The sequence below is a fragment of the Raphanus sativus genome, chromosome 6 (genome assembly GCF_000801105.2).
Source record: "Raphanus sativus cultivar WK10039 chromosome 6, ASM80110v3, whole genome shotgun sequence".
NCBI lineage: Eukaryota > Viridiplantae > Streptophyta > Magnoliopsida > Brassicales > Brassicaceae > Raphanus > Raphanus sativus.
The window spans coordinates 38,697,959-38,719,399 of record NC_079516.1 but is presented as its reverse complement, the minus strand read 5'-3'; the positions used below and the strand labels follow the sequence as shown (position 1 = coordinate 38,719,399).

Genomic DNA, 21,441 nt, shown 5'->3' with positions numbered 1-21,441 from the left:
AGAGATGATAACATGCTTCCATCTTAAGCATTACCTATATAATAATCTTAATGACAAGGGGACACATGACGGCGTTAAAATACAAAAGGTGGGCACTGAGATGGTGCAACATCCCTCTTAACTCACATTGATCCCTGAAACCTCGGATTCATCACATTACATAGTCAAGCGATATATGTATTATAAGCAAGGAGTCCTTCCACCAAAACAGGCCTTGACTACGAGTTCACGAATATAATACAGCCGACCAAATCAACTAAAGATTTCCAAGTAACTCACTCATTATTTTACTATTGACTCCAACCATTTTGATATATCAAATGTTTTGGTTCTTAAAAGGACACTACTTTCACTTACTAATTTTGTGGAAGTTGAAATCAAATTTATGAGAAATATTTTAGAAAGTCATCAGGTTTGTCCCTTTACTTGGAATTAAATTTTATTCAGTTAACCACATCCAAAACCTGGACAAACCCTCTTGACCATATACTTATTCTTGTGTGGCTCTCTTGTACTCAGGCTTCAGTTCATAAGTTCCTTGGTTACTCCCTTTGTTGTTGTAAATGCAAAGATCTCTAAGCAAGTCTTTCAGGAATTGCTGCACCAAATCACATTCAATACGGTTACACATTTCATTAAGTAGTACAAAGCACTATACAAGAGTCTTTTCGTTTTTGGTTACCTCTGGTTGGTCGGTATCTTGAATGAGGTTCCTCAGAGTCCAATGAGATTGTCTTTCAAAGAGATTAAACATGACCTCCTCCATCTCTCTTCGGTCCCTTCTTGTTCTCTTCATTTCCGTTGTCTTGGTTGTCACTTTCTTCTTTTCCTGATGATACAAAGCAGTGACTTGTATTTTTCACATCTGTAAGAAAAAAAAAACAATAGTGGGGTAATGTGTGTTTTGAGTGGTAAAGATAGATACAAAAGTTCCCGTGGGGGCTACAGTTCCCGGTGTTGGCCACATATACATTCCGGTGGCGTTATCAATGACCTGGTCCAAAAGAAAATACAAACATGATCATTTTTGTACGTAAAGATGCAGTGGTATAAACAATTATTCTCTATAAGAACCTGGATCTGTTTGTTTTTGCACATAGACTTGGTTGCCCTTTCACGGCAAAGCTTGCCATAGCTCTCCATGTTTTCAGTACGAGGACTCATGTGGAATTTGTTTTTAATCTTCCCTTCTACTGACGTTTTCCCTATACATCCCAAAGAAGGTCTGTAAATAGAATCAGGTTCATCTCTGGATGGTAAAATAAACATACTAATGCTGAACCTTCACGCAATGATACAAAAATGTGATACAACAAACAAAGATATGAGAATGCCAATATCTGACTAGTTTTACCCCCAAAGATTGATGCCATAGAACAACCAAAAATAAGGACAGGGAGAAGTTGTCCTTACCTTGTGAGGAAGACTCAGAGAAAACAGCCAAGGGAATGAAATCCTTAGACATATCCAAGCCAAAACGTTTTGGAATGTTTCCAGATCCAGCCCTAGCTAATTCCATTACAAACTGCGAGTCAAAAGAATCACATGCTTGACGAGCAAGAAAGCAAACGCAACCCTAGAAGACAACAGAGAAGATCTAGAGAGAGAGAGATCTAAGACAAAGAAAAATGCAAAATACTTTGGTTTCTTCGTCCACGGCAGCGAGAGGATCAACAGAGAGGATGACTTTGGCGACAGGAAGGTATGGATCGTCCATAGAAGGAAGAGATTGGAGAGCAGAAGCGATGAGAGAAGGGCTTTTCATTAGCCACATTGGTCTCTCTGCAAAATCCGTTTCCAAAGCTTGATTCTCATTCTTCTTTGCCCCAAACTCTTCCATTTTCATGCTTGCAGATAGACTATGGAAACAGAGTTCACATTAACCCTGAGGCTTCCCCTATCATCATTTAATATTGTCCTGGTTATTGTCAAATGTTTCTGTCACAAAGGGAAGGAAGCAGTCAAATCAAATATCAAAACCTAAATCTATTTTTAGCATTAATTAGTAGGATCCAAACAAGACAAGAAAGAAGCTTGTTTTATTTAGAAAATATGTTCAAAAATATGAAGATGAATATATGCTGAAAGAGAATTAATACAATACGTTAATTTCTCAAGTACTCAAAACTCTTGTTTCCCCTGCTTTTTGCTTTTTTTTTTGTTTTCACCTTTTCTGAGGTAAATACATGTTTTTAGTTGTAGGAACTTGAGACATATGACCTTTCAATTGAAGGGAGCATGAGTTCTTGAGAAATTTGACACTGTTAATTGAACCATTATGCATATAATCTCAGCATTCAGGTAATAACAAGACCATTTTTTTTTATTATTGCAGCAAAGAAGATATGAATTGACGATTTTTATGCATATTGCAAACAAGATAATCTGAAAATGGCTACAAACGCACGCTATGGGATCATTGGAAAATTAGATGGGTCATGTTCACGGGAAGACTAGTTCTTCTGTCTGCCATCATGTATTGATAGAAATGTACTCAAAGCAATATGGAGACGTATTACGTACTTTTTTTCTTCCCTGAGTGTAGAATGGTCTGTAAAATAGATGTTATAGCCATAATTTTTAATCGTTGAATGCACCCTGACTGAATTTTTTTTGACGCAGGAGTTACCCAATACCAAATCGTGCTGTTCCTGGGGAATGATGCTATCATCTGCATGCGTAGAGCTACCAATCCATCTTGTTCATCTTGAATACTCTCATAAGGTATAAGCCTAATCATGTTATAGCCAAATTAGTCCAAATCTGGATATGTCTTTGCAACCCTTTACCAGTTTTAGTAACCTTGTGGAGTTATAACCAATGCATCTTCTTCCTGTTTGTTGTTGATTGAATATCGTTTTTGTGGGTTGATATAGGAAATGCCAAATCAAGTTTAGTATTGTAAAACCATTTTGCTTTCTTAACCTTTTTTTTTTCTCTCAACGTTAAACAAGTGTAGAGGGTTTTACCAGCATTGGACTTTGTTGACGCAACTGCATTAGTGTTTCAGGATTTAGAAAGGATTCATTCTTCCACCACAGGGTATAGAGCCGTTTTGGTTTTCTACTCTCTTATGAGTCATGTTTTTGATTTAGATAGTCTCTTATGGTTAAGCACAGCCTATGTGGACAAGAAAATACTTTTTTTCTAGCAGCATGTGCTTTATAAGAAGCCTAGGTCAGAGTTTTAGTTTATTACCATTTATTAGATGCAAACCACTACAAGCAAAAGTTTCAGAAAAGGTCCTTTTTGGCTATGGATATGTTGGCTTAGTGTGAGCCAAGGTTGTTCACGGGTAAGAGATTAATTCTTCTTCTGTTTGCCATTTTGGAAGTGAATTCTCTCCCTATCATGTATTGAGAGAGAATGCATATGGGGCCAAATGCTGATGCGTGGGAAACGTTGATGAAACCTCTCTCGCATGGATCAACAAACTCGGACCTTTGTCCAGGCGAGTGAGAGAGCCAGAGAGCACCACATGGATGTCTGTATTTGCTTTAAGCTGTAGTTTTGCTTTTCTCAAAAAAGAAAAAAAAAAAAAAAAAAGAAAACGCCTTGTTCCTTGATTGTTTTTTTTTTCGGTAAAAATTATTCTTGTTTGTTTATTTTTATCGTTAATGAAAGCATAGAAAAAGAAAAATCAATAGAAAAGTGTTAATCTATAATATTTAGTCTGTATTAAAATTATAGGTAAAATGTTGACAAATCTAAATGGTGAAAAGTACAAAAACATTCATATCTACAGTAATATAATTAGATGCGTGAAAAGGAAGAAAAAAAGAAAAAGAAAGAGTTGCTACTTTTACTCCAATAAGTACATATTTATCAGAAAAAGAAGAAATATTATTATATTATTAATAATAAGATGTGAATATGTGATTTCTTTAGATCCTAGAAAAGTGAGTTGGCGGCCTTCCCTGAAGTACATATATATTTTTTATCTATCTAGTTTAGGGTTGTGTCAGAGAGTAGATGTGTCCGAAACAACTATGGGGTTGTCTTTCCGTCTAACCGCCGTGAAAGAGCTCAAGAAAAGGAAGAAGAAGTTGGAGGAAGTAGGAGCCAGGAGGTGCCGGAGAGGAGCCCCAGGCGTGGCCATTCTTCAGATCCCCGAAGATTTGTTGACAGAAATCTTGTTGAGATTGCCGGCGAAATCGCTGATGAGGTTAAAGTGCGTGTCAAAGCTCTGGTCTTCCCTCATCTCCTCCCGCCGTTTCACCAACCTTTTCCTCAAGACTCGGCAACAACGGCGTCTGTTTATGCATCTTGTGAACAAGGAAAACCATTCCGAGTTTGCCTTGTTCTCATCATCATCGCCGAATCCTTACTCAGACAGAGCTGTCTCTGTACTCAAACGAGATCTAAACATGCCGTGGATGCTGGGAGGCGAGTTCGTGAGTGCTCTCCGTGGCCTGCTTTGTGTCAGAGTCCAGGGAAGATTGCTTATCTGTAACCTCACCACCAAGCAGCTCGTGGAGTTGCCCACCATTATAAGAAGAACAAGACTAGGGGGGGTTTTACCTAATAATGATAACAACGTGTGGGACTATTTCTGCCACGACCCTGTTCACGATGAGTACAAAGCGCTTAACATAGTTTGGGAGGAGAGCAAGGAAGAAGGTAAAGTTGTTAGATCCGAGCATCATGTATTGGTACTTGGTCCTGGAGTTTCATGGAGATGCATTCAAAGCAGCACCGCCATTCCTCCTCATCGTCCTTGCTCACAAGGTATCTCCATCAACGGTGTTTTGTATTATGGAGCTTGTATTGATAATAACAATACTTCTGTGGTTATGAGTTTTGATTTGAGGTCAGAAGAGTTCACTTTGATAAAGTTACCCCTTGACGTAGTCATGACCTCTAGTCCAAATCTCATGAACTACGGTGGGAAAATAGCTGTTTTTGACTACTCCGTTTCTCTTCTTGCAACTAATGGTACCGTGGACCTCTGGACATTGGAGGATGGTGGGAAAAGTATCTGGTCAAACAAGATGTCATTAGTTTTGCCTGTTTCTCAAATGAATTTCGCTAGTAACAATCACTTGAAGATGCAATCCACCACTCGCAGCGGTGAGGTTAGGTTGGCAAAGGCAACCATCGTGTTTAACCAACATGTATTCTATGTCACCTATGATTTCGAGAGGAATATGGTAACATCAAGGTTTAAGTTAAAACCATTATCGGCCAGTATTGGGACTTGCTTGCGGACGAATTTTTGGGATGATACTGAGAGCATTATGTATTTGGAAACCTGAAAACTTTAATATATATGACCTTTGCCCATATGTTTCTTTTATATTCTTCTCTGTTTTGCTCTTTTTTTTTCTTTAAAAAAAATATGCCACAAGGTAAACATTCCATCTGCGGCTCCAAAATGATGATTCAATTGGTTATAATTTTGTATGAACATATATAGTAGCTGTCTAGGTCATGAGTTGCTTATGGTACAAACTAAGAAGGTTTTTCAGACAAATAAGTTTTCTTTTCTTTTTGTCTTTGTTCACAAAACTCATAAGTTTTCATTTGGCATTAGTTTATGAATGAGGTGGTGATGTTTACAGTTTTCTTTGTCTAAGTCAACAAACATGAAATTTTCATGCTGGCCAAAGGGCAGGGCAGGTGACAACCAAACTGCTTCGATCCAGATTTTACAGATGCTACTGCTTTTGCACTTGTTTCACAGTATTTTTTTTCCTAATTTTCCTTTGCCACTACGTTTTCTGGCTACCTTGATCAGCTAAAGCGTCCCCTTAAAAACATTAAACAACAAACTAGTACAATTCTAAATGTCTTCGCAACCCTTTACCAGTTTGAATAATCTTGTGGAGTTGTTTAGAGTCCTCCTCTTTGCTTGCTGCTGCCATATCCTAACATTGATCGTTGGGCTTTAGACAGAGAGCCAGAATGTTTGGTTCACACGCAAGGTAACAACTCCGTTGGACGGGTGCTGCTTTTTTTCTCTGTTTTGTACTTTGTAAATAATCACAGGATCTTGATCATATGGAAAGAATCAACGCGGTTATATCCAGTCCCGGCTCTAACCATGTGCTAGGAGTGCATATGCACAGGGTCTCTGGTTTTTTATTGATTTTTTCAGTGTGTTTTAGGATCCAATATTTTGCAAAAAGGTCAACTTTTCATATTTTATAAACACACATCTTATATTTTGGTAAAAAACAAAAAAAAAATTGCTCAGGATCCATATTTTGTTTGAGCCGGGCCTGGTTATATCTGTGTTTGGTAACGATCTCCTAGACATTATTTAGGTCAACTTTTCATATTTTATAAACACACATCTTATATTTTGGTAAAAAACAAAAAAAAATTGCTCAGGATCCGTATTTTGTTTGAGCCGGGCCTGGTTATAAATGTGTTTGGTAACGATCTCCTAGACATTATTTACGAAATGATTTGTATACATGTCATTACTACAATCATTCTCGTAAAAAAAAATGATATGTCACTTAAAAAAAATGACATGGCTTATAGTTAAATATGACACATGTTATAATCTTAAATATTTATTAACACATGTTACAATCATGTTAGTTAATAACTTTGAAAAACCAAACTTTATATAATAAAATATATATACGATTTCGATTCACTTTTTCTTTAAAATATAATAAATAAATAAAAGAGGCGACCTAAACCATTTTAATTTATATGTAAATTATTTTACAAATATGTTCATGATTCACATAATAAACGGGTATCCGGAACTGACCTGAAACTGGTAGTATCTGATCCGAAATCCGAACCGGAATCTATTAAGTATTGAATTCATTTATCCGAAAAACCCGGACCGATCGGATCTTACCCAAACCCGATCTGAATATCCGAAATTTCAACCCCACTTAATCTGGTATCAGAGTTCGATCTACGTAATCTAACATGATCCACGTCAATCTGGTCTAAAATTGAAAAAAAGAACTAGCAAACTTAAACGCAATATCCACGAGTAAGCGCGGAAAAATATATAGTATGGATAAGGACTAAGGAAATGTACTTGTTAGCTTTGGGAAATGACATCAAAAATTTGACGTGTGTTGCACGTGACGATTTTAAATCACAAGGTCCTATTATCACCTGCACTTAAAGACCAACGAAGCCTGCTAAGTTTTTGTTGACAGCTAAACACATATGAAAAAGAACACAAATACAGCGACTCTCTTACTTTGTATGGGTTATACAGAAACTTGTGTTCTGCACAGGTTTCAAAAGATTTGTGAGTCAAAGCAACTAGAATACACACATTAGGTGAGTGAATGAGAGGTAAGAAAAGGAACATGTGAAACAGTTTTCTTGATCTGAGGGTCAAATCCCATATCCAGCATCTGATGAGCCTCAGCCTGAAAAGTAAGTAGAAGTACCAATAAGTAGCATTTGAAAGTTAATTGGGTCGTTTATGAAATTTAAATAAATAAGGGATTAACATATAAATAAAGAAAACATGTGGATCCTATCCTAGGGCTTCCCCTTCATTGGTCGGATCGGACGACGTTTTACATCTTCGTCTTCCTCCTCCTCTTCGCAGCATTTCATCAGGGTGAAAAAAAATGAGCGGAGCCGGTAAGAAAATAGCGGATGTGGCATTCAAAGCGTCGAGGACAATAGATTGGGAAGGGATGGCGAAGGTTCTTGTAACCGACGAGGCTCGAAGAGAGTTCTCTAACCTCCGTCGTGCTTTCGATGAGGTTAACACTCAGCTCCAGACCAAGTTCAGTCAGGTCTCTCCTCCGGTTCCCTTTCTCATCTAATTCATTCCTACAGTAGTAGTAATCTGGATCAGGTCTGATTCAGTCGATTTTTTTCAGATTGGAGTTGGGAGAAATGTATTTTTTTTTTTGTTGAGATCTGTTTCCTTGAACTTGGGATTTGATTAGCATTTGAAAGGTCGAATATTTGATGCTGACCAATTTTTCTCTATTGATAGGCCTAGTTCTACTTGTGCACTTGATCATAACATTTGTTATCTGATTCTTGTTTTATGGATGTCTTTGTGGACTGATTTGAATTTTCCTCTCTGTTTAATTGTTGTTGAAGGAGCCTGAACCCATTGATTGGGATTTCTACAGAAAGGGTATTGGGTCTGGCATTGTTGACATGTACAAGGAAGCTTATGACAGTACGTTCTTCTGCAATTCCTTATTCTTCAACACAACCTGTCTCTCTGCATTACTCGTATTTGTGTTCTTGAAATTTAGTGCAGCTTCTGTTTGTCATGCGCATCTTCCAGAATGCTGACATACAGATACAGTATATGTTATGATACAAATAGACTTACCAATTCGTTTCAACTAGTTTGTGCTATTAGTGATCAAGTTAACTACTTTTACTTGCGTTTGGTTGGTGACTAAGAAATCTTGAGAAAGATCTGCTCCATATTAATACTTGAAATTAAAATTCTCATTACTCATGATTGGTTGGTTGGGACTATGGAGATATATACCAAATTAAATTTTGAGGGAGAATAAATTGATTTTTTTTCTTTTTTGTTTACTCTTTCTGGTCTGCTTCAGGCGTTGAGATTCCCAAGTTCGTGGACACTGTTACTCCTGAATACAAGCCAAAGTTCGATGCTTTGGTGAGCACTAGCTTAGAAACTCCCTCCATTGTTTTACAATGTTTTTTTGACAAGGTCTTAACTTAGTCGTTTCTTCTGTGCCATGTTTCATTCGATATTTATATATATGTAGTTGGTGGAACTGAAAGAAGCAGAACAGAAATCGCTCAGGGAGTCTGAACGTCTGGAGAAAGAAATTGTTGATGTCCAGGAGATTAGCGTAAGCGTCTCCATTAATCTTATTCAAAGTTCAATTCGATGTGTATTTTTTGTTTAACTCAAGATTCTGATGTATGATTCATTGTCTTTATGTGTGTGCGTGATCAGAAAAAGCTCAGCACCATGACTGCAGATGAGTACTTTGAGAAGCACCCAGAACTCAAAAAGAAGTTTGATGATGAAATCCGTAACGACTACTGGGGATACTGATCATTGCTTCTTGTATCTTCGGCCTGTGAAACATACATTCACTTTTCTTTCTCATTTTTCTCTCTTTCTTTTGCTGTGATTTTGTGATAATAAGTACACTCAGCTGTTGAGATTCATTTGAGACCCAATGAGACAATGACGATAAACCCATTTGGCAGTGCATGTCCGGATTTGTATGACGACTCTAAAGCGGACAAAAAGAATTTTGCCTCTTAACCATGCTCAGACTTTTTTTACTATTTATTAAGTATGTCATCAAAATAGTACCAAATATTTTTAAGGGAAATTGCAGGCCATAACAATAGCAAAACAACAAAAAAAATTTCTAACCATATGAATTTTTTGGCTATGATATTTCAACAATATTCCCTATATTATCCTTTCTCACTTTCCCATCTCTTTTTAACTAATTTTATCAGTTCAAAAATAACTTATTCAAATTTTTTACATATCTATAAAAAACATAGATTTTTTTTCTGTATATGACATGTTTTGAATTTTGTAAAACTAACATATATTTATAAAATTGAATATATACAGTTATAATGTAATTATGTGCTATTCTACTTATAAACTATAGAATAGAATTATAAATTATATAATCTTTCTTTCATCTCTCATATTTTTTCTCTACTCATATATACATCCATATCTTCCTCTTTTTTTCTCTCTTTCTATCTCTTTCTCATCTCACCTTTCTCTATTCATTCTTGTGTTATATTTCTTTCTTTTTTTACCATATAATGTTCAAATAATATATTTTGTATTATATTCTATTTACGGAATATAGAATAGGATTGTTGTTATGTTCCATCAATTTGTCATCCTCTCTCTCTTTCTCTTCCATCCATCTTTCTCTCTCTTTTTCCATCGTGTAAACTATTCTAATTTTCTTCATAATCCATATCCCTATATCATGCGTCATATGTTCCATACTATTTTAAATTACAGTATAATATGATACATTTCTTTTTCTCTTCTTTTGCAATTTGTATCTCCTTCTCTGCCTCCTGATTCTTCTTACTCACTATTTGATCAGTTACACTATTTTATTCTTCAACACCGTCGCAACTCATAATCTCTTTCTCTAAGGAAATTTTAGAGAATTTCATATATACAAAATTTATGGGTGTATCGAGTATTCCATACCATAATATGTATAGCATAGTCACGTAATGGATAAGGGTTTGGGTTTAGGGTTTAGGATTAGGGTTTGGGTTTAGGGTATATGGTTTGGGTTTAGGGTATATGGTTCGGGTTTAAGGTATATAGTTCAGGTTTACGGTTCAGAGTTTTGGTTTAGGGTATATGGTTCAGGTTTAGGGTTCAAACTTTTGGTTTAGGGTTTATGGTTTAGGGTTTGGGTTTAGGGCATATGGTTTGGGTTTAGGGTTTAGGTTTAGGGTTTAGGGTTTGGGTTTAGGGTATATGGTTTGGGTTTAGGGTTCAGAGTTTGGGTTTAGAGTATATGGTTTGGGTTTAGGGCATATGTTTTGGGTTTAGGGTTTGGTTTTAGGGTTTAAGATTTGAGTTTAGGGTATATGGTTTGGGTTTAGAGTATATGGTTTGGGTTTAGGGTTCAAATATTGGGTTTAGGTTATATGGTTCGGGTTTAGAGTTTAGAGTTTGGGTTTAGGGTTTAAGGTTTGGGTTTAGAGTATATGGTTTGGGTTTAGGGTTTAGTTCTAGGGTTTAGAGTTTAGAATTTTGGTTTAGGGTATATGAATTTGTGTTTGTTTGTTTATCTTTGCCTATACTATATGATTTCAATTTAGGGTTTGGGTCTCTCTCTCTCTCTCTCTCTCTCTCTCTCTCTCTCTCTCTCTCTCTCTCTCTCTCTCTTCACTCACATACACTTCCACATACTATATTAATACCAAATTGTTTCAATTTGTACTATATTAATGAAATATGTTTTATCATATGTTGTATCATACTAAACCATCTATACTATGAATAAATACGCTCTTTTATATTAGATATTGTGTTTATTCCATTAAGCACTACAAATAAATAATATTAAGCAAATTAAATTATTTTCTATTGTTTCATTTCTGTTTGACATATCTATTCTATATAGATAATGTAAATAGAATAGTATATGATGCAGCGTGTGACACAGAAACGTTCACGCGCTACGGAGGATTTCAGCGTCTATTTATGGAGTAAAAAGACACGATTTCCAAGTCATGGCTATATTCTTAATTGATTAGTCTCCTATGAATATACAGCAAAATCCCCCTATTTTTAAAATTTAAAACTTAAAGAACTTGAAAAGAAAACATCATATGTACCTCATTTTTTGTGTTTATTTTTACATTTACAGTTTCACTTGGGTAATTTCTTTCATCTATTGTTGATAGTCTTTTGTACAAATTAAAGATATATAAAATATAAAAAATAAAACTTATGATTGAAAAGCACTTTAATTTCACTTTGTAACACATTATCGAGTTTTGATAGTCTCATAGAGTATTAAAACCCTATAATAAATTTTATTTGTTTGAATTTCAAAAGTTTCTAATTTTTTTCAAAAATTTGCAAAAAGTAAAAAAAAAATTAACATGAGATACAATTATCTTACATAATAATTCACAATGAAACCTATGCACAATTTATAATTCAAGTTAACTAGGTATTTTTCCCGCACATGCGGGTATAATTCTTTTATAGATATTTGTTAATAAATTTACTATTAAAAATTATACTATTATGAATTTTTATTTTCTTGATTTTAACTTTTATTGATTTAAAGTATTAATTTAGATAACAAAACTAATATTTTATTTTAAAATATGTTGTTATCTTTAATCAGTTTTTATTATATTAATTTATAAAAAGTTATCTAATTTAAATATATAATTGTTAATATAACGTGATGATATTAAACCAATTTTTTGAATTATCAAAACCTAATAAATCTCAAAATAAATCAAAAGCACAAGAATGTTAAACCAAATCTAAATTTACATATTATATTAATCAACTATTGCTTATATACCTCATTAGTAAATTTTGTAATTTTTAAGAAATATGCCATGACGTATTACTTTTACAAAAATATAAATAATTTTATTATATGTGTATATATATTACTAATTATAAAAATTAACAAATAAGAAAGAAAGATGTAAAGAAACACAAAATAAATACATGGAATTATCTTTTCCTTTTTCAAACATGTTTTCTATTTCTTTTCTGAGATAATCTTATAATACTATTTTGTAATCAGGTAAATAATATAATTATTCATTAAAGATATCAAAATTTTAATCAGTTTAGTTAAAATCTATTCTATTAATTCTTCAACATGTCCAATTGATATTAGTTGGGTCCAACTTTTTATTTCTTTATTCAAAGACATCTATAGTATTAAAAGAGAAACATTCTGAAAAAAATCTACTTATACAAGATTGTTGCACCTTCATTAATGGCATAACAGTAATTTAGTTAATGGTGTTACATATATTATAAACCAATTTTGTATCCGTAATATAATGCGGTTCAACTGAACAATATCAAATGTATGGGACTCACTTCTCTTGATTTAATTATGGTTTTAGATGTGAATATTTTTTTTTCCTTTTTTTGTTACCAAACTTAGTGTTCGTAATAAAATTAAAAAATACATGAGTAGCTCAATCTTGGTTCTACACGCATTCATATAGTATCCACTCCACATTTATTACGGACAATCTATGGAATCTATGGTATTTGATCAACACACATGTAGAAAACTGAAATGGAACATAACGAAAACTGAAATGAAGAAAGACTTTACCAAACTATCTATTAATTTTTTTTTTTTTTAAAAATATATATATTATGTTAGTTAATCGTTATAAAATTATCTGTGGTAAAATATTTGTTATTTAAGATAAGTTTAACAACTATTAAAACCTTACAAAATATCTATACTATTAAAGCAGATGCATGTTTATGAATCTGCCTCTGAAATTTCTAAGTAATTATAAAAATTGCGTGTATTTTTTTCCAGCATTATTTGCAACCAATCAAAAATCATTATTTTGCAATTACATTAAAAATATTAATATAATTCAATTTTTAGCCTTTTTGAAAAAAAAAATTCCTAAATGTTTGCACCATATCTTTCCAAAAATATTTCACATTATTAATTATTTGATAGCATTTATTAAATGAAACCTCAAAATAAAATCAAGTTAAAATAACAAATGATTAAATCAACAAAATCATAATACATGTATGAATTATCTCAACTCTTTAAAAATAGTTTCATTAAAAATAAAAACTAAGTCACGTAAAGTAAATTTAATAAAATTATAGAAAATATTTTGAAACGCACAAATGAATTTTCAATATAAGAGTGTTGAAGATATAAAATATTTTATTTAAATTAAAAAAAAATTAGTGTAAAATAAGTTTAACTTCGGTTTAAATAATAAAATCATATTACGGATTATAATTATTTAGAGTCTTCTAAAATTTAGTCATATTTAAAAAAACAAAAATGAATCATATAAGTAAATTTAAAATAAATTTCATAAAAATTTAAAATATATAATTTATCAGAAATCATAATTTTTATTACGTAAAATAATTTTCCAACAAAAAATATACCCGCCCTTTTTAAGGGCGGGTCAAAATCTAGTTTATTATTATATAACCATATTCTTATATAACTGTATCTTCTTTTATTTTGATTCCAAAATTATCGGAATCTATTTCTCCCCAATATAAGGGACAGTTATATTTTATTAATAATTATTACTTAATAGTATATATATAACCGAAGCATATCAATTATTTTCTACTATAGTATGAACATGCTATTAATAACTAACATTAATATGGTATGCAGGTGATTAAAATCACAATAAGGATTCACCTTCATTATTGCTACCATATCTACACCGTGTGCTTACATATTCATTAGGAAACTTTTTTATATTACAATGATAATAAACAAAAAAACACAAATATAAAAAATTATATTTTTAAAAAAGAAATTAAAACATAAAAATATAAAAGTATTTAAAATAAAAATAGGTTTTCAAAACTAAAAAATACGCATTTTGATTATAAAAGGGCGGGTATTAAAATAGAATAACCTATTTTATAATTATAAATTTTTATAGATATAGGTGTGGTTCAATTATTTAATAAAATAGATTAAAACCTCTTATTAACTATTTAGGAGAAATATTATACCAAGAAAATCACAAATATGACTAAAATCACAAATATGACTTAAAAACAAAAATATAAAAATTAAATTTCTAGGAAGATATAAAACAAAAAATATATCCGCCCTTTTAAGGCGGGTCAAAAAAAATAATCTCCCGATAACCGCAAAATTAAGCGGAGCAAATACAAAATTATTTTTTGCGGATTATGCGGATCAGACTTTTTGACCAAAAGAAATTGAAATTCGCAGGTTGACGGGTCAGCGAACCAGGTTTAACCCGCAACCCAGTCCTAACCGAACGTATACCAGATCAATTTTAAATTGCAATTATTCAATAAAATGTATTTTGATTAAGACTTATTCACAAATATAACCAATACACACACAAATATGATAATTAAAATTAAACAAAAAATATACCCGCCCTTTTAAGGGCGGGTCAGAATCTAGTTATTTATTAAAACTAATGATTCAGCCTAAAACCATGTAGAATATGAAAAAATTATGAAAAACATGACAAATAATTAAATTATTTTTCAATACTTATTTTATAGAGTTTCAAATAATAGTACATATTTAAACTGATGGTTCATTAGTCAATAGTATAAAAAACATGATAAATAAATAAAATTTTCTTGAATTATGGAAAACAGGATAAATAATCTAAGTTAAAAATTGAAAAAACAAATAAACCTAAAATTAGGAAAACATGAAAAATAAGCAAAATTGCCTAAAATCATGGAGAAATATGACAAGTAAACAAAATCACTTCATAAATAATAGTATAGATCTATATTATTAAAATTGAAGTACTTTTGGGAATGGCTTTAAAACATGAATAATAATATAAAATGAATATAATGTTGTTTGAAAATAAGGAAACCAGTATATTAAGAAAATAAAAATAAATGACTTATGTTATTAAGAATAATTAGAAGTCCATTATATTATAAGAAACTATGTATCTAGGCCAGATTTAAAATATTCAAAATGACCAAATCTAATTACTTAAAAGCAGATTTTGTAAAATTTATACACATATTTCAAATCAAAATAATAATATAAAATTGATTTATATCAAATATATATATATATATATATATATATATATATTCAAAAATTTGATTTTTACTATAGTATTTTCCAATAACCATTATAAAAAAATGTTTTCAATATATATTAAAACATACAATAAAAGGCCCAATTTCAAACACAAACTTTGATTATGGTTTTTATTTTCGCACTAAGTTTTAAAAATATAATATATGTGATTATTTTTATGATGGTACGTATAAAATACTATTAATTATATGATTACGTATATGATATGGTACATACAAAATACGATTAATTATATGATGACACATATATGATATATAATAGTGACATGAAACATAATAGCAACATATTTTTCAAAAAATATTTCCGCGTCCGCGCGGAATCAAAATCTAGTTGTTATTACATCTCTTGTTAACAAAATTTTTTGGAAAGAAAATAAATTGTCTTTTAATTGTGTCTTGATATATTAGAATTTATATGAAATCCTCTTTATTTTGGCAATTATCAAAACAAAAAAAAAATTATTTCCTTTATTGTAAAATATATAAAAACTTTACAATAAATAAGAGTACTCTAGTATATTTATTATTTTTTAATATGCGTGAAATATGTCTAAGCGACATTTTTGCGAAACGGAAGGAGTACTATTATTTTTTTTTGTATATCTTCTCCATTTTTTTTTGGTGCGAAAAAAAAGTGTTTTCACCTCTTTGCCGCGAACCCAAGCAATGTAAATAATCGCTCCCAGCGCAAATTGAACCTTGATGGCGGAAGTTACAGCTGCAACCCCTTTACCACTAGAGCTGACTTGTTCTGGTTCTTCTCCATTTATATTGTAAACTAAGTTTGCATGTGTTTATATATTTCCACTTAATTATTTTCGAATGCATTACCAAACAACTTAATATAATTAGGTTTCCAAACATATGATTTTCTCATTGTCATCCAGAAAGCAACCGCAACCAAATTTCTCTAATCATCTCAACCGTCAACTAATGGCTTTATTTCAATACTTTGAGCGATATAACCTCTCTCGAGATCATAAATGAAAATGTGCATGCATGGGTTGATTCTGCTTGGGTAACAACCAAACCTTACAACTGTGACTGAAAGTTGGTAAATCTCCTTGAGGAGAGTTGTTGTATTCACAAAGCTTAAATAGCCAGAGTTGTTACAAGATTATCATAACTACAATATCTTTACAAAAGATTGTATCTTATCTAACCCAACAGAATATCCTATTCTAACACCCTCCCGCAGTCGAATCATGGCTTTGACGAATGGTGAGACTGGTCCTGAATTGATTGAATAAGGAGGAAGGAAGACCTTTTGTGAAAATGTCTGTAAATTGCTTTGAGGAGGGAACAAATAGAACCTTAACATGTCCAATGGCCACTTTTTCACGAACGAAATGCAGATCAATTTCAATATGTTTCGTCCGTTGATGACGAACTGGATTCTGAGACATGTAAACAGTGCTGATGTTGTCACAATAGACAAGCGAAGCCTTAGAGAGAGGATGACCAAGTTCGAAAAGCAAGTTGCGTATCCAAGTTAACTCTGCCACTACATTTGCCACTCCTTTGTACTCGGATTCAGAGCTAGACCTGGAGACTGTTGGTTGCCGTTTTGATGACCAAGAGACAAGATTGGGGCCTAGGAAGACACAGTAACCAGAAGTGGAGCGTCTTGTATCAGGGCATCCAACCCAATCCGCATCAGTATAAGAGACCAGAGAATCAATAGAACCTTTGCGCAGTTGTAAACCGAAGCCGGAAGTGCCTTGTAAATATCGTATGATTCGTTTGAGAGCATGAAGATAAGGGAGCCGAGGATCATGCATGTATAGACAAATTTGATGTACGGCATAGGAGATGTCTGGACGAGTGAATGTTAAGTATTGAAGAGCTCCAGCCAATTTGCGATATTGAGTTGGTTCCTGTATGCGTTCACCTTCATCAGCTTGTAGCTTGCCATTCAAGTCAACTGGCGTAGCAATTGGTTTGCAGTCTTTCATGCCGGCGCGATTGATGATATCTTTAGCGTAAGCTTGTTGACTCAGAAAGATACCGTTGTTGATGAACTCTGCCTTGACTCCAAGAAAGAAATGCAGTTTTCCAGAATCAGACATTGGAAACTCTGTTTTCAGTTTGGTGATGATCTTTTGGAGAAGGTTGTCATTAGATGCCGTCAAGATTATGTCGTCCACATATAAAAGGAGATAGGCACGTTGTGATCCCTTGTTGAAGATGAAAAGAGAGGCATCACTGTGACTGCATTTGAAACCCATCTTGGTGACATAAGATGCAAAACGGGAGTTCCAAGCTCGTGGACTCTGTTTTAAGCCGTAGATGGCTTTATTGAGTTTGCAGACATAATCTGGATGCTCAGTGCTTGTGTAACCGGGTGGTTGATGCATATAGACTGTTTCATCAAGTAAACCATGCAAGAATGCATTTTTAACGTCAAGTTGATGGATTGGCCAATTATGGGCAAGACTGACATCAAGCACTGTCCTGATGGTGACCGGTTTTACCACTGGACTAAACGTCTCGTTGTAGTCGATGCCTTCCTCTTGAGACTTGCCGTTGGCAACAAGGCGAGGTTTATGCCTGACCTCAATAAACGAGTCATAAGCACCATCCATTGCTGGTTTCCAGTTTGGATCCAGTAAAGCTGTTTTGTGGCTAGTAGGAACATTTGAAACAGTTGAGAGTAGAGTAAACTGTTTCTTTGGCTTTTGACTGCCCGCTTTACCTCGAGTCTGCATTGAATGAGCTGGCGCGGAGATTGATTGAGGTTGCGGTTGAGTAGTAGAAGCAGCTGTGGTTGGAACATTTGAAGTAGCCGGTTGCAGAGGAAGAGAAGGTTGAGGCTGGGAACCTTGTTGAAGAATAGCTTTAAAGAGAGGATGTGGATCGTCATCAGCTTGAAGAAATTGATAGCTTGATGGCGTCGAAGCTTTTTGTGCTTTTGAAAATACGGTTTCATCAAAGACAACATGTCGAGAAATAATGATTTTGTTTGTCTTGAGATCTAGACAGCGATAACCATTATATTGAGATGGATAACCCAGAAACAGACAAGGAGTGGATCAAGGTGCCAGTTTATGAAGATTGGAGTAGTTTAGATTTGGGAAGCAAAGGCACCCGAAAACTTTTAAATGATCATACCTCGGTTCCTTGTGAAAGAGAATAGAGAAAGGAACTCTGTTTTGAACAGAAGAAGATGGCAATATGTTTAAGATGTGAACAGAAACATGAAGTGCCTCAACCCAGTAAGATGAAGAGAGATGAGCTTGAAAGAGGAGGCACCGAATTGAGTTGTTTATAGTTCTGATCATGCGTTCAGATTTGCCATTTTGTTGAGAGGTATGAGGACAAGAGAATCGAAACTGTATCCCTTTTGAACGAAAGAAAGCTTGAAACTGAGAGTTTTGATACTCACCCCCATTATCACACTGTAAAGCTTGAATGTTAGTTTTAAACTGATTTTCAACATATGCATGAAAGGTTTTAAATTCGTTGAAAACATCAGACTTTCGCTTCAGTGGATAGACCCATAAAAAATGAGAATAATCGTCCAAGAAAAGAATATAGTATTTAAAACCAGTGATACTTGGAACAGAGGATGTCCATAAATCAGAATGTATGAGTTGAAATGGACGAGTGGTGAAAGAAGTAGATTTCGAAAAAGGTAATTTTGTTTGTTTTCCAAGTTGACAAACTTCACAAGAAGAAGATAAATTGGCATTGTTACAAGAGATTTTATTCTTAACTCGCAAAGATAAAAGAGAATTTTTATTAAGATGAGCAAGTCTTTTGTGCCAAATATCAGGAGAAAAAAAAGCAATGCAGTAGAGTTTGATAATGAGGGAGAGATCTCGGAAGGAATGGAGTAGAGATCTCCAGAGCTGTTACTGCGCAGAAGAACCGTCCGAGTGAGAAGATCCTTCACAGAAAACCCAAAAGGATCAAATTCAACAGAGCAAAAATTATCTCTTGTGAATTTTCGAACAGATATAAGATTCTTAACAATTTGCGGAGTGATGAGGACTTTGTTAAGAGACAGAGAACGAGTAGAAGTGGGAATAGAGGTGTTACCAGACGAGAGAACTGGAATCCGAGAACCGTTGCCAACAATAACATAATGATTGACAAGTTTATTAGGATTAGACTTGAGAATACCTTCATTTGCAGCCATGTGACTTGTGGCTCCTGAATCCATATACCAGTCACCTACTGATGGATCCGCAAAAGACATGGTGTTGAAAGCATGTTGAAGGTCCGTTGTAAGCTGCTGAGGATTCATTGCCATGTTTCCTTGCTGGTAGGAGTTTGGACGAGGGCCAAGAACTCCTCGCTGAGACTGTGGAGCTTGCATATGAGGAAGCCAGTATGGTACTTGTTGCTGCCATGGAGGATATTGAGATGGCCAGTAGGCATGGTTACCCCAGTTTTGATTGTTGTAGCGGTTGCTACCACGTCCCCTTCCTCTGTTTTGACGACCCCTTCCTATGTAATTGTTGTTGTTGTTGTACTGATGACCCGTCGGACGAGAGGTGTTGGTAGATATCGGTTTGGCATCAGTGACGGTGAGAGCAGAAGAAGATGAAGCCGTCGTTGAAGGTGGGGTAGCAGGTTTGATTTTGTTCACTCGCTTCTCCTCCATTTCCAACATGGACTGAGCAGAATCAAACGAGGGAAAGGGCTCTCGGTGTTTGATTACATTTAGAATGTTATCAAAGCGTTCGTTGAGTCCATTCAGTAAGTACACCACCAGTGTTCTGTCTGATACAGGGGCATCCACGTTGGCCAACAAATCGGACAAAGACTTGAGTTTTTGGCAGTAGGCTTGAACGGTCATGTCTCCAATCTCGGTGGTTCTCAACTCATTGTCAAGTTGGATTGCCCTTTCTTCTTTGTTATTGCGGAACTGATTCTCTATGCGAACCCAGATGTCACGAGATGTACCGCCTGGTTTGAAGGAACTGCGGAACAGTTTTGGAGCCAGCGTGCCATAGAGCCAAAGCTTAACCAAGCCATCACGTTTGAGCCAAGGAGCATCATTGTCACCAGTGGGTACAGAAGTTCCATCAATATGTCCTGAGACATCAAAGGTTAGGCAGTGCGTGTGGAAGAGCTCGCGCCACGCAACATAGTTGTGATCATCAAGATCAAGGATGATCGGAATATGAGTTTTGATGTTAGTCACACCGAAAGCTCGTTCTTTTGGAGGTGGAGGATTGGCTATAGGAGCAGCCATCGAAGAGGAGTAGAAGAAAGAGAGAAGAAAGAAAAAGATTAGATCGAGAAAGATTTTGTGAGCCTTTGCTCTGATACCATGAAAGTTGGTAAATCTCTTTGAGGAGAGTTGTTGTATTCACAAAGCTTAAATAGCCAGGGTTGTTACAAGATTATCGTAACTACAATATCTTTACAAAAGATTGTATCTTATCTAACCCGACAGAATATCCTATTCTAACAGTGACTAGTGCCCACATAATCACATCATCTCCATGGACGATGTCAGAAACAGGAAGAACAAAAGTCTTTCTTGTTCACGAATTGCTCTTGTAGGTGGCGTTTTCAACAATCCAAAATAACTATTTGTAATAAACTAAATATTCAAAATTCTACCTTCTAATTATATGTCTACATATTTTTTCTCTGGATTATACATTTCCCCCAAAATAAAAAAGTTTTCAAAAAAATAAAAAATAAAATTAAAACTGTACGAAGAAGAGGAGAAAAAGAAAACAAAAAAAAACAGATCGAACACCACATGTCACCACACCCGTTGTAGAGGTCGTTGGAACCACATCTCAAAATGAGCCATATCTATTTCTTGACCTCACCATCCCCTCTATTGATTTTTATGTTATCCTATGAAAAAAAATCATTTGACATTTTATTATATTGAAAGCAAACTTCCTATCCTACCTTTACCCATTTGACAAAACGATCATTCTATATAGAACTTGGCAGTTATTATCCCTAATTTTTTTTTCATGCAGACAAACAAATATGACTTGGCTAATGGGACAAAAAGCAAGTTGATTTGTACAAAAAAACTAAAACTAAAACAAAACATAATAGTACAAATAAATATACATGAAATCTCTTTTTTTAACACATATACGTGAAATCTCTAGCTTTGAGGATTCCCGCCTTAAGGCCCGCATTAATGAACCCCCGATTGAGGTTCATAATTTGAGTTT

The 21,441-nt window shown here is 34.0% G+C and overlaps 4 protein-coding genes across 4 annotated transcripts in view; 3 read left to right on the top strand and 1 right to left on the bottom strand.

Moving 5' to 3' along the window:
• LOC108811802 (uncharacterized) overlaps window positions 1-21,441 on the top strand; it is a 47,815-nt gene that overhangs the window by 21,218 nt on the left and 5,156 nt on the right. The gene's annotated exons all lie outside the window — the stretch shown is intronic.
• On the bottom strand, window positions 226-1,925 carry LOC108810845 (transcription initiation factor IIF subunit beta). Its single transcript, XM_018582922.2, has 6 exons — window positions 1,640-1,925; window positions 1,414-1,525; window positions 1,075-1,205; window positions 926-994; window positions 683-829; window positions 226-598 (listed from the first exon to the last, which is right to left on the bottom strand). Exons 1-6 carry the CDS (start codon window positions 1,844-1,846, stop codon window positions 491-493), a joined length of 774 nt encoding a protein of 257 aa, XP_018438424.1. The 5' UTR covers window positions 1,847-1,925; the 3' UTR covers window positions 226-490.
• On the top strand, window positions 3,910-5,296 carry LOC108807391 (putative F-box protein At3g52320). Its single transcript, XM_018579671.2, has one exon. It carries the CDS (start codon window positions 3,990-3,992, stop codon window positions 5,253-5,255), a length of 1,266 nt encoding a protein of 421 aa, XP_018435173.1. The 5' UTR covers window positions 3,910-3,989; the 3' UTR covers window positions 5,256-5,296.
• Window positions 7,481-9,211, top strand: LOC108806575 (ATP synthase subunit d, mitochondrial). Its single transcript, XM_018578726.2, has 5 exons — window positions 7,481-7,730; window positions 8,047-8,128; window positions 8,523-8,587; window positions 8,700-8,786; window positions 8,894-9,211. The coding sequence occupies exons 1-5, from the start codon at window positions 7,560-7,562 to the stop codon at window positions 8,993-8,995; spliced, it is 507 nt and encodes a 168-aa protein (XP_018434228.1). The 5' UTR covers window positions 7,481-7,559; the 3' UTR covers window positions 8,996-9,211.